The 16,597-nt window shown below is 29.5% G+C and overlaps 1 protein-coding gene and 1 long non-coding RNA gene across 3 annotated transcripts; both read right to left on the bottom strand.

Annotated features, from left to right (window-relative positions):
- Nucleotides 1-589: 589 nt before the first annotated feature.
- LOC107030863 lies at nucleotides 590-3,060 on the bottom strand. 2 transcript variants are annotated; one of them, XR_001458161.2, is made up of 5 exons: nucleotides 2,877-3,060; nucleotides 2,447-2,515; nucleotides 2,141-2,205; nucleotides 1,764-1,837; nucleotides 590-925 (listed from the first exon to the last, which is right to left on the bottom strand). It is a non-coding gene; the product is annotated as an uncharacterized LOC107030863 (long non-coding RNA). The 2 variants fall into 2 exon arrangements; XR_001458160.2 differs by lacking the exon at nucleotides 590-925 and adding an exon at nucleotides 1,220-1,553.
- A 971-nt stretch (nucleotides 3,061-4,031) lies between these two features.
- LOC107029571 (receptor-like cytosolic serine/threonine-protein kinase RBK2) lies at nucleotides 4,032-8,476 on the bottom strand. Its single transcript, XM_015231006.2, has 8 exons — nucleotides 8,279-8,476; nucleotides 6,874-7,262; nucleotides 5,929-6,180; nucleotides 5,693-5,847; nucleotides 5,463-5,542; nucleotides 5,232-5,367; nucleotides 4,866-5,015; nucleotides 4,032-4,712 (listed from the first exon to the last, which is right to left on the bottom strand). The coding sequence occupies exons 2-8, from the start codon at nucleotides 7,241-7,243 to the stop codon at nucleotides 4,533-4,535; spliced, it is 1,323 nt and encodes a 440-aa protein (XP_015086492.1). The 5' UTR covers nucleotides 7,244-7,262; nucleotides 8,279-8,476; the 3' UTR covers nucleotides 4,032-4,532.
- Between the last annotated feature and the right edge of the window lie 8,121 nt (nucleotides 8,477-16,597).

Genomic DNA, 16,597 nt, shown 5'->3' with positions numbered 1-16,597 from the left:
GAACACAAACGGGACACACAAGAATTTAACGTGGTTCGGTTTCCCTACTCCACGACTGTAACAGGAGGATTTTATTTCACTTGTGCTACTACTTAGAATTACAAATACAAGGATCATATTTATAGGAAAACCAAATGGTTAACCTAGGGTTTCAGTAATGGGTCGGGCCGGCTCACAAGCCTCCACAAAGCCCAACACTGACGTATGACAATAATTAAGTAGTTCAACTACTGCATATGTATTTGATTGAAAAGAACACAAATTGTAGATTTTTCAAATAAAATTTCAAATTTAAACCATGATAATGATTTGAAACCATGTCAACCAGACTTCTTAAATTGTTGTCATGGTATTATAAAGGTGAAACTTGTGTATGTAAAATCAAAGGACAACTTGCATTTGAACGCCCAAAAACTTAAACTTCATATCATGATTTCAGGACAAGATTAGACACCTACCTCAAAAGTTAGAAATAATTAAATCTCATATGAAGAAAAGACACATTTTTTCCATTATACTTCAAATAGGAAGTTACCATTCCCTGTCCAAAACCATCAAATATGNAAAAAAAAAAAAAAAAAAAAAAAACTACATCACTCACTCAAAAGAAGCCATTAGAATTCAAAGATTTAGTCATCAAATAACAGAAAACATCAATTTGGTCATCATCTCAAATTCAACAAATGCCTAATACTGATGACTTAAACACTCACTCCACATCAAAATTGTGAGGAAGTCCGATAGATCGCGAAAAAACTTATTCACATGAAATTCTTTAGACCTTCCAACCTAGCAATCAAGTAGCTCATGAAAAATCTTCAAATTCCTCTGCAGCGGCAGCAAATTCCTACTTCATTTTTCATGTTATTAACACCTAAGGTATGATAGGAATTCTACCACCAGTAGCCACAATTTGTTGCTCCAACTGCATTATCAAACAAGACAGATCACATTGAATTCTTGAACTAATTTTGTAAACTTAGAATATGAACTGTATTCTCAATATGAATTTGGTCATCAAGGTTGGTTTCATATTTAATATTTAAGGGTTATGAATATGAAAAGTTGAAAATTATGGGAGTTATGAATATATGTACATTATATCTAATAAAACATGAATAGAGACCATACAGAGGTGCGACGTCACCTTGTCTATGGTCCTCCTTTATATTTTTTTTTGAGATACTAACTATTTTTCCAACATTACTTACATCATTGATTCTTTGAAGAAAAAACTAATACCATTGAGCAGTATAGTACAAGTACATTATCATGTTCTTGGAAATAGAAGTCATCAGAATTTCAAGATTTTAACAGCTTGAAGTATCCACAAAGGGAGAGTCACTCTACATCAAAATTGAGTTTGTAAAGCAAGCCTTATTCACATGATAGATTGCGAAGAAGACTCTTATTCACATGAAATTCTAACAATCGAAAATCTAGCTCATGAAACTCCTCTGCAGCAGCAAAACCCCTACTTCATTTTTCTAAGTTATTAACACCTAAGGTATGATAGGAATGCTACCACCAGCAGCCAGTATTTCCTGCTCCGACTGCGTTATCAAACAAAGACAGATCAGATTGAACTCTTGAGCTTATTTGCAAACTTTCGATGATTAAGCAGGACAGGAGAACCTAGCTAGCAACATAAACAGTTAGACACACTGCAATTCTAGTATTCTTATCACTATCTAGATACAACTTATTTTCGATGAAATGATGCTTGATCTGGAAACCCTTTGCATCCTTTATAGATTACGTACCTTTAACAAAGTTTCGAGTTTATTTTTAACAAAAAGATATCCGTCCTTGATGGACTTGCAAACACTCCATACAGCTGCACCATAAAAGAAAAGAAAAGAAAAGTACATTAATGAAAATTAAGATTTAAATTGGCACCATTTCATTTATGAATACAAATGAACAAAAAGCACAAGCATTATACTCTATGAAACTGTAAATTAACAGAAGCTCATACAGCAATAGTTCCAGACTTTATTGTCATTATATCAGTAAACATACTACAAGCTAACAAGCGTTTGTGATAGAACCTAAGTAGTAACTAGATGTGCATACATAGTTACAATTGCCAACTATCTGTAGGAAAGAGTTACAATAAAGAGCATAACGCAAGACTCACCCGTCAATGTTCTTCAAACTACAAGAAATTCTGGAGACCCTTTATATACTCTTAGTGCACCTATACTGCAAAACAAAAGAGGGGCTTCTAATCAAACAATGAACTGATATCAGATAGTAACAACCATGAACGAAATTATACAAAATCCCTATCTAAATTCAAATGACACAAACAGAATCCACTTTTAGTCTTCTCTTAGTTGTCCAAAATGCCATGGAAACAGCCACTTTTACTTGTATTAGCGCGCAAGGTCAAGACTTGCCCCGTCCCACTAACATCCCAAAATATAAAGAAAAAGTGAAATACCTGGAACAACAGTTCTTGAACTGGAGAACTTCAATATCAACTTGATTAAAATCCACAACCTCCTTCTGACTGCATAAATAATCAGAATCAGCTCTTTAAAGATTCAATTAAAGCTACATTACTACTACTCACAGAGACGTGGTGAGGTTGTCTACAAGTTTTTCAGCCTCTTTAAAAAATTGGGACACCACTTCAACTCTGCTTTCATATTGCAGTTTCTGCAACTCAAGAAACTTACTTTCCAAGAACTTTTGTGTTCAATAGCAAGAAGAAAAGAAAAAAAAACCCAAATCAAATACATGCAAAACAAACAGAAACATGATCCTAAAGATTGAATCTTTTCGAAATTTATAACCCAAAAAAATGAAGAAGATAAAAATGGTTTCTTTTGTAACTCTGTTTTTCTTGAAGAATAAAGATAAAAACTTACATCACCCAAGAGAGATGACATGAAACAGATGTAATCTGACTCTACATTTGCCATTATGGGCTCTCTTTTTTCAACTTTAGTGACTCAATATTTCTGGAGTTATGAGTATTGAAGAAGACGGTGAACAGGACCTTGATATTCGTTTTTTGGATCTGGTCCGAATAACTTACTTTACTAGCGCGAGTTTTGCTGTCAAGTTGAGGAATTTTATGTATTTAGCCTTTGCTATATAAACATAATTTTCTTATAAGTTGCGAAAATTATTTCAATTCTTTTGCATTAACTTACTAAATAAACTTAATTTTAGTTGTAGTTATATTACTTACACAGATTCAAATATAATTATACGAGAGATATATAAATATATTTAGTCTCTTTGAACTCTCTGTCTCTCGCCTCTAACCTCCTCGTTAGATATCTAAATATATATATATATTAGTTATATATATGTACAATTATTTGACATATATACATATATAATTCAACATATATACAAATACTAGTCGTCTCTATCGCTTGACTCTCTCCTCTCTCTCTCAATCTCACTCACCTCTATCTCCTTTAAGATGTAGCTATGAATCATACTTAACAAACTATAGTTATTAAGCATAATTAAATTATTTTTAAGTGATTACATAGGAAAATTCCTCTTAAATTAAGTGAAGTTTAATTTAAGATACAAAATTTTATAAACAAATGGACAATATCACTCTCACATTGTTGGAGGGAAATGGAAAATCACCCTCCAAGATTGTTATTAGGACTTACCCTCCCAACTTCTAACTTCACAAGGTTTTTTTTATCATCGAGATATCTGGATTAGTCTTCGCATATCTTGACTAATTTCACAAGAAATCTGTCATCTTTCACTAGCATCAAATAATTTTGTCCACAAATACTAGTGATAGATGAAAAAAATTACTTAGAATTCTTTTTTGTCTCCATTGAGTTTTGAACTTGAGAAATCATAATTTTCAACCACTTCATTAACTGTTAGGCCGGTTCACTCTAACTTCACATAATCAAAGGCCCTTTTGGATAATCTATAATTATAAACAAAATTTTAATCAAGTTAAAGAATTGCACAAAAACAAAGTAAGTTTTCTTCTCTAAGAAGAATTTTAAACCTCCCCCTTCAAGGGAAAACAAATACAGTAAAAAGAAGTAAAGAACTAACAGAATTTAACAAATAATTTCAATACAATATACTCTTATATCTCTGATTATAGTAAGTATTTACATGTCATAAAAACTAAAAAAAAATCTGCATCTCATTGATTTCATTTGCTTGATCTCCCCCACACTGATGCATTGTACAAAGACCCATGGCGTTTTTTTCTTGCTATAAGCTTCTTTTCTCGAGGTAGGTACCAACAGAGACGAATTCAAAACTTAAAAAGTCACTTAAGTTCAAAATGAGCGTATTCTTATTATATCGATAGATATATATATAACATGGTTCGATCCAAAAGTGATAGATTCAACTTGGTTTCTGTCCTAAATCCGCCTCCACGTACCAACATAAGCATTGATCCAGTGTGCAACTTCGTGTTGTACCATAATTACAATGGAAAAACCGACTGAATCCAATTCATCAAGAAGATGTTTGTCAGTTTTAACAAACAAAACAAGCATTTGAGCCTCGAACTCGATTCACTATCTTAAAGAGACTTCCAATGCTATTTGTTGCTGCAGACTTAAACCACTTAACCCTCTAGTCATTTTGTTTTCTTCTGCGATAAAGAGTTCTTCATAATACCTCTTCCAATGTGATGGTTTTCTAATTCTCATGATTATATCCCGGCTTTCGCTGTTGCCTCTTAGAAGCTGAAGAATCTGGATCGACCCATAGTTATGATTAATTATAGTTACACAATTGTAAGAAGAGCGAACGTAGGAGATTGTCAAAAGACAAGGATCAATTAAACATGTATACATGTAGTGTCTACTTGAAAATAAAAATTTGATCAAACAATTTCAAGAACTTGCCTGATTTATTCGGGGTCGTTTAATTGAAGACTGCTGGACACATAAAGAAGCAGCTAAGACCATGAGGTTCATCTGTAGTAAGTCGTAGTCATCAGCAAGTGAAGGATCAGCGAGTTCTCTGATTCTGTTCTTCTTCACTAGGGGTTTAGCCTTGAATAAACAAAAAAGAGTGTTCGATTCAGCGTGTTCACCCGACATAAGAATGATGCATAAGTTAAGCAAGAGGCAAACATACTACGGATACAACTACTATGGACTAACAATTGCAATTTCATTTTTAAAAACATTAACATGTAGTAGCAGGGTTGCTCAGTTGGTGTATGTAAGTCCAACTCGTATAATAATGATGGGAGAAATGACAGATACCCAAATGACGAGACTTTGCTGTGAGTAATCAAGGGCTCGACGTCCAGTAATAAGTTCCAAAAGAAGCACTCCAAAAGCAAAAACATCAGTTTTTTCATCCACTATGCCATGCATCAAGAACTCAGGAGCAAGATAGCTGCAGTCACAGGTTTTATGACAACATTTTAGAGAGACAATTAGAAGCATTATATCACAAGCAAGAAAGTAAGGGAAGACCAAACGTGTACGTACCCGAATGTTCCTTCAAATTTCCCTATAGTGAGGTGAGTCCATCGCTCTGGTAACCATTTTGCTAGCCCAAAATCACATATCTAAATTCAAAGCAGAAAGTATTTCAGGTTTAATCGATACCTAAAAAGTAACACGTAAGAAAAACGGGATTCTGTTTCTTTGAGTATACTTTTGTAGTTTCATTAAAGTACTTAACAATTAGGAGGAAATGTCACGAATAGTTAGAATACCTGAGGTTCGAGGTCCTTCGTGAGCAATATATTTGCTGCCTTAATATCTCTATGGATAATCCTTCTTTGACCACCCTCATGAAGATACAATATCCCTTTAGCTATCCCTATCGCTACCTTATACCGGATTCTCCATTCTAGTTTTTGCTTCGATACTGTGAGATATCGTAGAATAGAGTTAGAGAATCAGAAGAAAAGATCGACATTGTACATCAGATCTATTGAAGCGTACTAACCATGCAACACATTGGTCAAGCTTCCATAAGGAGATAGCTCAAGCACAAGAAAGAGTCCTCCATCAACGGCATAACCGATCAATCTAGCAGTGTTTGGATGATTGATATGTGCCATTATACCTAGCTCAGATAAGAAATCCCCTATTCTCTCATCTAATGGTCCCCTTGTCAGCCGCTTAACCGCGATAAACTGGCCATTTCGTAACCGTCCTTTATGAACTTCAGCATAACCACCCTTTCCTATCAAATTTTCTGCAGTAAAGAATTGTCGAAGTCTTCACCATCAAAAACTACAAAATTGGAACTTCTTTAATTTAACGATAGTCATACAACAATAACTACTAACACTAGGCCTCAATCCGAAGCAAGCTGGTATCAGCTATATGAATCTGCGTCGCTCCTTTTTAAATCCGTCTGAGTCCAATATTATAAAAATCAAATCTCTAACACTAGAAGTTCTCTACATTTTCTACTAGTATATCTTTGACAAACGCAAAAGACTCCTAGCAAAAAACAACAACAAACTATAGGTAATGTATGGAGAGGGTAGAGTATATGCAGACCTCCCTACCCCTACCTTTAGGGTAGAAAGACGGTTTCTAATAGACCCTTGGCTCAAAAAGAGATGAAAAGGAAGTGGTTATAACAATAGCAAGATAATAAGATAAACGAAATGGAAGAAACAATACAGATATTACTATAGATTAACGACTAAGCAAACATATAAAAATGAAACTAATACTCCTGGAGGAAACTAGAAAAACGCTCGGCAACCTACTAACCTCCTCCGCCCTACACTCGACCGGCACTCCTAGCAACCAATGGACCCAAATTGAAGTACTAACATGACTAAAACTTTAACAACAACTACGTCGTCACTACATTTAATGAAAGGGTACAAAGATTTGAGTTATATTAAAATTATCGAGCTGATCGATGACCAACCTTGGTGAAAATAATTGGTTGCAATTTGAAGCTCAGATAGGGTGAAAAGTTTCCATTGAGGTTTGAAATAGCTCAAACCATTATCCAAGATAGAACTCGGCATGTCACCGCTACTCGTCTCTCTCATGCTTCTGCTGAACCTTTTGGACAGTTTCAGAGAACTAATTAAAGGATCTTTCGTCATATGTCCTTTCGATTTACTTCTAAATAGCTCTAGAAAACCAGTCCATCTCGAACTAGATCTTTGATTTTTCAAGCCATCAAATTCCGATGTGCTGGCTTTCGAAGAGTCTGATTCGGATTCTGCTGTCCTCAAAAAGTCTTCAAGTACTGTATCGGGAGAAAATGCATTCACTTTTGTTTTCTCCATGGCTAATGCTCATACGTATCTACCATTAATTAGCAAAAACTTATTAGATTAATAAACCAAAAACCAACAACATAATGATTTTTCATACCATGCAGGATTAAAAATTCAACAATTAAAGCTTATAAAAAGACTAATCAGGGATAATGTACAAGTAGTCCCTCAACCTATGTCCGAAATCTCAAACACACACTTATATTATACTAAGGTACTATTATTCCCTGAAATTATTTTATAAGTAATTTTCTACCCCTTTTCGGCCTACGTAACACTATCTTGAAAAAAAAAATCAACTAATGGGCCCACAAGATAGTGTTACGTAGACCAAAAAGGGATCGAAAATTATTAATAAAATAAATTCAGAGGTAATAGGATCTTAGTATAGTTTAAGTTTATCTCTAAAATTTCAGACATGAAGGTTAGTTATGTATTATCCCCTATAATTAACAAAAAAACTGATACAGATTACAGTAAAAAAGAAAAAATATTCATAACTTTAGAAACTGAGCAAGGCCAGAATACATATGAGTAAAACAAAAAAACAGAGCAACTCCCTGAAACTCATACTAATCCATCTCAATTTACGTGACACGTTTGAAATTTCTAACAATCACACTAAAAGAATTTTAACTCGAAATTCTTCATATATCTTTTAAATATCTTATAGTTGTTAATTACTGTGATCTAATACACTTTTTACTTTTTTTTCAAAAATAAAAATTGAAAGCTTCTGTATTCGAATTCACAATCTAAATTTAAAATTTTGAATTTCAAAATTTCAAAACAGCCAAAATACGGAGAGAGTATTTCTTTAATCTCTTTTTTCATTTTATACGACGATATTTGATTAGTCATGAAACGAAATTCACTAGATATTGAATTAATATCAAGATAGACGGAAAATAAAGCATCTCAGGGAAAAACAAACAAACTAGAAATACCCGGAAAAAGAACTAAAACCCAAAAACAAAAAAAAACAGAGCACAAATTCCAAGAATTGTTGATAAATGGTGTAAGAGATTTTAAATTATAACATACCAGAAATGAAGATGAAGAGAGATTTTGTACAAAGTTGCAGAAGACAAGTGAACGGTGGAAAAGTTAAATATAGCGATATTGGAATTGGAGCTAAATATATTTCTGGGTTTTAGGAACATTTCACATTCACATATTTCTTTTTGTCTTTTTTCTAATAATAGTAGTATTTTATTTTTTTTGAAATAAAGGAGAATTCAAACTTTGGCAACTAAATTTAATTTTAATTGGGGAAGGAGAGTAATACTACTTTATATTATTACTCTTTTGAAACACGCAAAATAGGTTAGATATTGTTGCGTTTTCTTCCCAAACAAGCCGCCTAACATACCCCACTACTCACCAACCAACAAAACTCGAAATAACGAAAATACATACAAAAAAAAAACGAAAAATTTCATTATAACAAGAGCAAAACCTAGGTGGGGGGAAAGCTTTCCCATCCCGAATGCGTTGCGCGAATTTAAAATAATCAAATTTTAATACAGATATTAAATATGATATGAGTATAAGTAGAGCATGATAGCAAGAGTTTCTATTGATATATGATACGAATATGAAATAGTTACTACTTTAATATGAATATCGAATAGGTATAAAAAGAAAAAACTTTGATAGAAAATGCTTGTTGATCCCAATGCGATGTTACATACGCAAATATAAAATAGTCAAGCTTCAATGTAGATACCAAACGCGAAATAAAAACAAAAATTAAAAGAGAAAATAAAATTTAAAAATTCAACAATGGCTCACTGCCGTTTGAAATTTATTAAAATTTTAACATCTAAAAAATGATGTGTCAATGACCAAGTCAAAAGATATTCAATTTTTGACACATTCCTAATTTTTATGGCATTTATGCCAATCTAAATTAAATAAAATACTTTCTCCGTTTTTAAAAAAAATTGATCTCTTTTTCTTTTAGTTTATTTTAAAAAGTTTGATATCTTTTTTTTATAATCTTTTAATTTTAGTTTCCTACGTGACATGTTTAAGACTACAAGATCAAAAAATAATTTTGTACATTTGATTTAATTTTAATTTAAGATCATAAAATTCAAAATTTTTCTTTATATTCATAAACTTTATGCTAAATCAAATTAGATTATTTTTTACCAAACAAAGGAAATAATAATTAAGAATATTTTAGCGAAGACACCAGTAAATACTAAATTTCTAAATGCAGGTGTCTAATAACCCTAAATCATTACTTATTATTTTGGATTCGAGGAAGCAAAGAGTAGACACGAGTACAATTTTTATATATAATCATTAAAAAAATTTATTTTATTATATTAATACTAAATAAACCATTTTTATAATAAAAAATAATAATAACTTTATTTACGTATCACGAAAATAACTAAATAATCCAATCCATTTGAATTTTACATTGAATGAGTATTTTTATTAAAAAAAATAACACTCGATGCTCTTTCATTTCAAGGCAGTTGACCCACTTAAGCTGATTTTTATTAATTTATAATATAATTTCGAGTTTGAATTAAATACTCTAACTATTGATTATTCAATTCGTTATTTCAATCATTTAGAGTTCAGGCACTACTCTATTTACATTATTTAGAGAACTAATATATAATCAAATTTAAGGCTAAATAATTTAACGTTCATAATCATAAGGACCTACAGAGTCACAAGCGTCCAAAGCTAAGGAAGCTTTTATAAGCAAAGTAAGATACAACGTTTAAAATCGAATCAAAATTGATCATTTGAACTGATTTATGATAATGGTCATTGGTTTAAGGATTTTTTAATTTTTTTTAATCACCATATTATCGCTTTTTAAAGATTTTAGTTTTTCTCAATGGATTAGTCGATAACACGATAGTAAATTAATAAATTATGTTCAGATCATTAGGTATATAAAGTCCTTGACTTATGATTTAGTTACATACTTTTATTTCTGGAAGTATCAAACTTTCGGTTATTCAATAATGTGTTAGTGTTGTTTTTGAGCAAGATACTATCTATCAACTCATGTGCATGGTTTATTTGATTTGTCATCACCATGTTTCTAAGTCATATTCAATCATTTTTTTTTTATCAAATCTTATTGATTAAAATTGATAACGGTCAATAATTGATAATCGATAAGTCAATATCTTAATGGTTCTTAACAGTTTCACATGTCTACAAATCGATAACCGATAAACTTTCAAATCGAAAGGAACCGACCATACACAATCCTAGTATGACATGAGTGTTTACTTGTTTAATTTTATACATGGTAATTTTGTGTCCTATTATAGTGGCGTACGCAAGATCTATTGTAAGCGGTAAATGTGCGAAATTTTCCAATGAAGTCGTGCCCCATGACACCCTTAGGTGTTACTAGATCCGCCTTTAGTGTCCTATGTAACATTCTATGTGGATTATGTCATGTAAGACGTGTGTATTTACTTGTTCAATTTTATACAAATTCAGTATCTACTTATACATATTCAAAGTTATAAAATATTAATATCAGCTAAAGATTAGAAAATGTATTTATGTATTATGTCATTAAAAAGTGGAATTGATTACATTTTCTTAATTAAAAGAAAAAAAAGGAAGAAAAATTATTGGGTTGTGAGGAAAGCATCGTGCCATATGATAATTGCAAATCTAAAATGTATTCCATCATTATTCCTACTTGATCCCTCTTCACACGTACGCAACTATATATTATACTATATTATTATGTATTGCTACGCAATTTTGTGATTTGCTTCTCACTTCTCATCATATAAATCATCATCTCCACTACATTTTATTGCAACAATAATTTATACTCTAATCCGATCCCCTTTTTAATTTATGCGTATGATATTTACTCGACACAAAATTTAATATGTATTATTGAATATATCACGTTTTGACTTTTGATTTTTGAATAAGATTGAATCTAAGATATAAATACTTAATTTACTTTTTGCGGATCGAAAAAAAGATTTGACAATCAGTCAAAGGTTATGATAAGTGTATCTTTAATATTATTTACGATTACAAAAATATGCTAATGGAAATAAAGTGAACAACTTAACTTATATTGGTTACAAATAATTACAAAGGTGTCACTTTTTAAAAAAAAAACGTTTAAGAGAAAAATATGCCACGTAAAATGAAACAGAATAAATATACTTCTTGTTCCAGAGTTACTTCCTTTTGAATTCTATAAGAAAACCTTACATGCATGCAACAATATGATAAGATTATTATTTGTGAATTATTATAATGTATAGTACTCCAACAATAATCAAATATATATATATATTGGTAAAACGTGGAATGCAAACTTTGCAAAAACGACTAATAATGATTTACTACTCCTACTAAAGCAACACTTCCTAGTTATTATTGATTTTTAGTGAATCTACGTTGCTTTCAATCGATTTCTATGAAGATTATATACTTTTTTTATAAGTTATATTATATGAGTGTTAATTAGGACATACTTTTTTATTTCCCATTTCTGTCAGGTATATGTAGGGTTTTCCACTACAAGAAAAATAAGTATGACAATGATTGATAAAAAAATATAATTAAACTTATGCTAATTTCATAGCTACGGATTATATGCATAATGACCACACTACGTGCGTTGAAAAGTCCTAGTTTTGTTTTGTATTTTTTTAATAAAAATTAGAACTTTAAATTAATTAAAATTTTAATATTAAGTTCTTCATTATTTTTTAAAATATATTATAATTTTTAATATATAGAAATTTAAATTCAATTAATCGTATACCATTAATTGTATAGAAAATATCTTTGGGAAATTTACATAAATGTGCTATAATAAAAAAAAAATATTTACCATTTATAGCAATAATATTTTTTTTTCATTTGATCACTTTTAATTCATTTATAATACAAGTTTAATACATATTACAAAGAACAATTTTTATTCACATATAATACAAGTTTTAATGATGGATAATACATTTATCACACATTTTAATACATTTATAATACAATGTGACTATTTTTTACCAAACAAACACAATATATTTCAAAAACAATTATAATTCAAATATATTGAATAAATAATTCACTTTTAATACATATCACAGATTTATCACAATATTGCTATAAATGGAAATAAACAAAAAATATCACTAAAATTAATAATTATTAAAATGTATTCCAATATCTTTTTTGTTGGCTTATGTTAGCGCGACGTTACTTTGAATTGTCGTAACAAAAGCCAAAAGGTCATGTAAAGTATGTACCTATCTATAAATAAATATATACACATAATCAATATACAGATTTTGTATTTTCCAGATTTATTAACGACTCTCTTCATTCTAATTTATGTGACGTATTTCAGATTTTGAGATTCAAACAAGTCTATCTTTGATTCTAAATTTTTAATATATTTTAAAAATATTTTGAACTATTAATTATTGTAACTTATATTACTTTTTACATACTATACAAATATCTAAATTTTATTTCAAAAAAAAAATTGAAAATTTCAAGCGCAAATTTCTGATCTAACTTAAACTGTTTGACTCTCGAAAAATGAAGAGATAATTGTACAGATGACAAACTAATAATATAAAATAAATATAGTAGCTGCCTTTTGATTTATTTGTGTTCCAAGCAAACTGTTTGACAGTCCCTCTCTCTCTCATATTCTCGCTCGCCACTCTCCCTCTCTCACTCGCTTCTTTCACTTGTATAAATTGTGTTTATAATTGTATAAAGCAAGAAAAAAAATGTATATATACATTCAAATACATATATCTCCGTCTTATACACTTATAATTATACAATAGAAATACTTCCCTTCCTAAGTCTCTTTTGTCTTTTCCTCTTTCTTGTTTTATACAAATTCAAATTGTATACAACTTTCTCTCTTTCTCGTTTTATACAATTCGAATCAATTGCATATTCCCTGTCCAAGTCTCTTTTGCCTTTCTCCCTTTCTCTTTTTATACAAATTTAAATTATATATAATCGTCCTATACACTTCTAATTATACAATTCATTTTATATACTTTGTTTTATACAATTCTCTGCCCAAGTCTCTTTCTCTTTCTCGTTTTATACAATTCGCTTCAATTGTATATGTATAGTGAATTATATATATATATGTTTGCTATGAAGCGCAATTATCCAAACTTTGCTATAACATATATACATGAATTTTATATTTGTTATATGTGAAATTTGCCCAAAAATAAAATATGTTACATAAATTGGGACATAGTGACAAATAAGTTTGGCTGGCCCGCTCATATTGATTAGTTTCTCTATTTAAAATTGATTGATATTGTAAAAATGATGCATGCGTTGTTATTCTAATCCATCTAATTAGGGTTTTAATTCATGATTAAATATAATTCACCAATATATTGTGGCTAGCTAGCCTCAATTAGTTTGGAAAATCCTTTGATTTTGACCACCATTTTGCCCATTTACACTAATACTAGTACTAATTAAATGAATAAATTACAAGTTGCTGATACGTAATTTATATATAACTAATTGACCACGTCCAAGTCCATGGTAAACTAGAAACTAATTTAAAAAATAAAGTACGTAGATAATTATTTTATTTTCCTCACGTTTTAAACACTATATATATTGTATACAACTTGTATTAATGTAAACAAATTTTTTATATGGTTATAAATAGTCAGAAATATGTAACTAGCTTTGAAAATTATATAATATCACTTAGATTATTATCAAACTCCTGGCTGTCAGCTTGTTGGGATAATTAATTATCAAGAATATATTTAAAAGAGTTCTTCTAAGCTAAATATACATTGGATTTTGCGTAAGCAAGTATACAAATTTGCGTTAATTAGATTCATCAACACTAACTGATTAGTGTATACGTTTCATTTGATGAATAGTTCACTTCAATTATTACTGTATTAATGATTAATCCAGATTATGTTAGAGTAAGTAAAGGGGATCTAAAGATGAGGCAACTAGAAAATTAATTCACTTATCTAATTTTAACTGTTTGGGTTGGCCTTTTAACTTATATCCTCGTAATAATTAAAAAGTTCTATTGAAATAAATATTATATTTTTAAATTATGATATTTTTAAAGTTACGTCGGGATCATCTCGATTATAAGGCCACTAAAGTAATAGCTTGGGGGCTTCAAGTTTTTAAAGACCCTCAATTTTTTTTAAAAATATTTATATTGAGTACTGATAAATTCTTAATCGATTTTCTTGATAGAAATATAATAGTAATAGTTTACTTTATTATGGAGTTCGTAGTAGTAATTAGAAAATGAGGTAGTGTTTAGTTAATCGTTTTTTACATGGCTATTTATTTTCAAGCACTACAACAAATCAATACTCTTTAATATCATTATATCAACTTATCAAATTCTACGCTCCATATAATTAATTATATAAACTCTTAGAAATTTTGAGTCATGTTTTATTATTCTAACTATATATTATATTATTTACTAAGAATTTACATTGTTTGCATTTGTATTTCACAAGATCTATGTACATCCTACCTTCTCGAAACTTTCTTTGTAAAATCACATTGAATATATTAAGATAGCTATTCAATTTATGTATGACAACTATTAATAAATAAGACCTCGCTATAAAATTTGGCTTTAGGCTCCAAATTTGTGAAAACTGGCTTGAATTATGTTCACATGACTTCAGTTCTTAAGCTCTTGTCTTGTTTGATCATAAATTTTAAAATTATATTTAAACAGACATTTAATCGTTACTATCGTTTAGATGTTGTTTTGTTAATCATTAACTCTAAGTTAGTAATTATTATTTTCATAAAGTTAATAAACCCACAATTAATTTAAATTATTGTAATTTGTACAGTAAACAGATTTGCAGATTAGCATTCAAATAAGAAATGATTACCTACTATAACTTTCCCTATCATTAGGAAGGTCCATATAAAATTCCAAAGAAAAAGGGATTAGCTATAGCTAGCCCAATCCTAACAAGACTTGAGTCAGCTTTTCTACTAAGTACTTTCTTTTTTTTTTTAATTTCTATTAAAGATTTGATATTTTTATTGAAATTTGATTAACGTGAATTCACATCTCATAAGGTCTTATCTGGGGTAAGAGTTTTATATTAATTTTTTTTCATATTTGGAGCTCAAATTTGAGACATTTAATTAATAAAAAAATTAATTTCAGCCATGCCCAACATCTTTTGGTAATTTTGTACTAACTACTAATAGCAGCATCAGCTGGTGTTTTTGACTTTTTTTTTCTTCTTATTATACATACCTAATTTATTTCATGAATATCTGCCTACTCTAATTAATAAATACCACAAAATCTAGGTAATTCTAAACAAAAAATTATTCAAGGTATTGGAATGATCATCTCGATTTGAGATGTACAATAAAAAATTGTTGTATTTAAGTTAATATGATTTGCACATTTGGGCTAATCTATGGGCCAGGTTACATATTTCGCCTTGCATGGACTTATAATTTTGCAGCTCATATAAGTACTTTAACACTATGTTTGGATTGTTGTTATTTATTATATTGTATTGTATTATATTGTTATTTATATATATAATATTTGTTTTAACTGTTGTTTAAAATATATTGTATTGTATTGTTAAATTTCATTGTTACGTAACAATGAAAATTCTTATTTTATGGAACAACCGCGAGTTGATGTGCTCCCATTGTTACTTAATTTCTTTTTTCAATCATATCTTTACATAATATTTTCAAAATACTATTTTATCTTTTACCTTATATTATTTAATTCTTATCAGACCTTATATCCTAAAATAATTGAGGATATTTTAGTAAATTTATAATTACAATACATTACTATACAATCAAATCAAACAATTAAAGTGTTATTAAACAATAACAAACAATATAATCTAGACAAAACATTATATCTATCATACAATACACTGTAATACATTATGAAACAATGAGTATTAATGATCCAAAGAGAGCGTAAACTAATTTTTATCCTTAATATATATTTTTTTGATGATACTCAAAATATTTTTCCTAAAACAAAACACCTTTTAACTTCCTTTCCATTTCATATATGTCATTCTTAAGAACATTTCTAACCATGTTACCAACAAAACAACTTATCACTCCTTATTTGTCAACCTCAACTACTTATTACTAATACCAAAACTTCAATTACAATAACAGATTCAATATAATATCATTTTTGAGATTTGATAAAGGTAAAATATACCTAGCCGTATCCCTATTTTTATGAGATGGAAGATAAAAGAAATTGTTTTCGATCGACCCGATGCCGCCTTCCTTTTAATCCCTATTGAAAGTTTTGACTAACAGTTTATACATAAAAAT

Source organism: Solanum pennellii, chromosome 9 (assembly GCF_001406875.1).
Source record: "Solanum pennellii chromosome 9, SPENNV200".
NCBI classification, from domain to species: Eukaryota; Viridiplantae; Streptophyta; class Magnoliopsida; order Solanales; family Solanaceae; genus Solanum; species Solanum pennellii.
This window is presented reverse-complemented; position numbering and strand designations above follow the sequence as displayed.

Coding starts and splice junctions, on each gene's coding strand:
- LOC107029571 (XM_015231006.2), bottom strand. CDS start 7,243: ATGGAGAAAACAAAAGTGAATGCATTTTCTCCCGATACAGTACTTGAA. Junction 5,848..5,928: donor CTTGACCAATGTGTTGCATG/GTTAGTACGCTT, acceptor GATATCTCACAG/TATCGAAGCAAAAACTAGAA. Junction 5,368..5,462: donor AAATTTGAAGGAACATTCGG/GTACGTACACGT, acceptor CTGTGACTGCAG/CTATCTTGCTCCTGAGTTCT.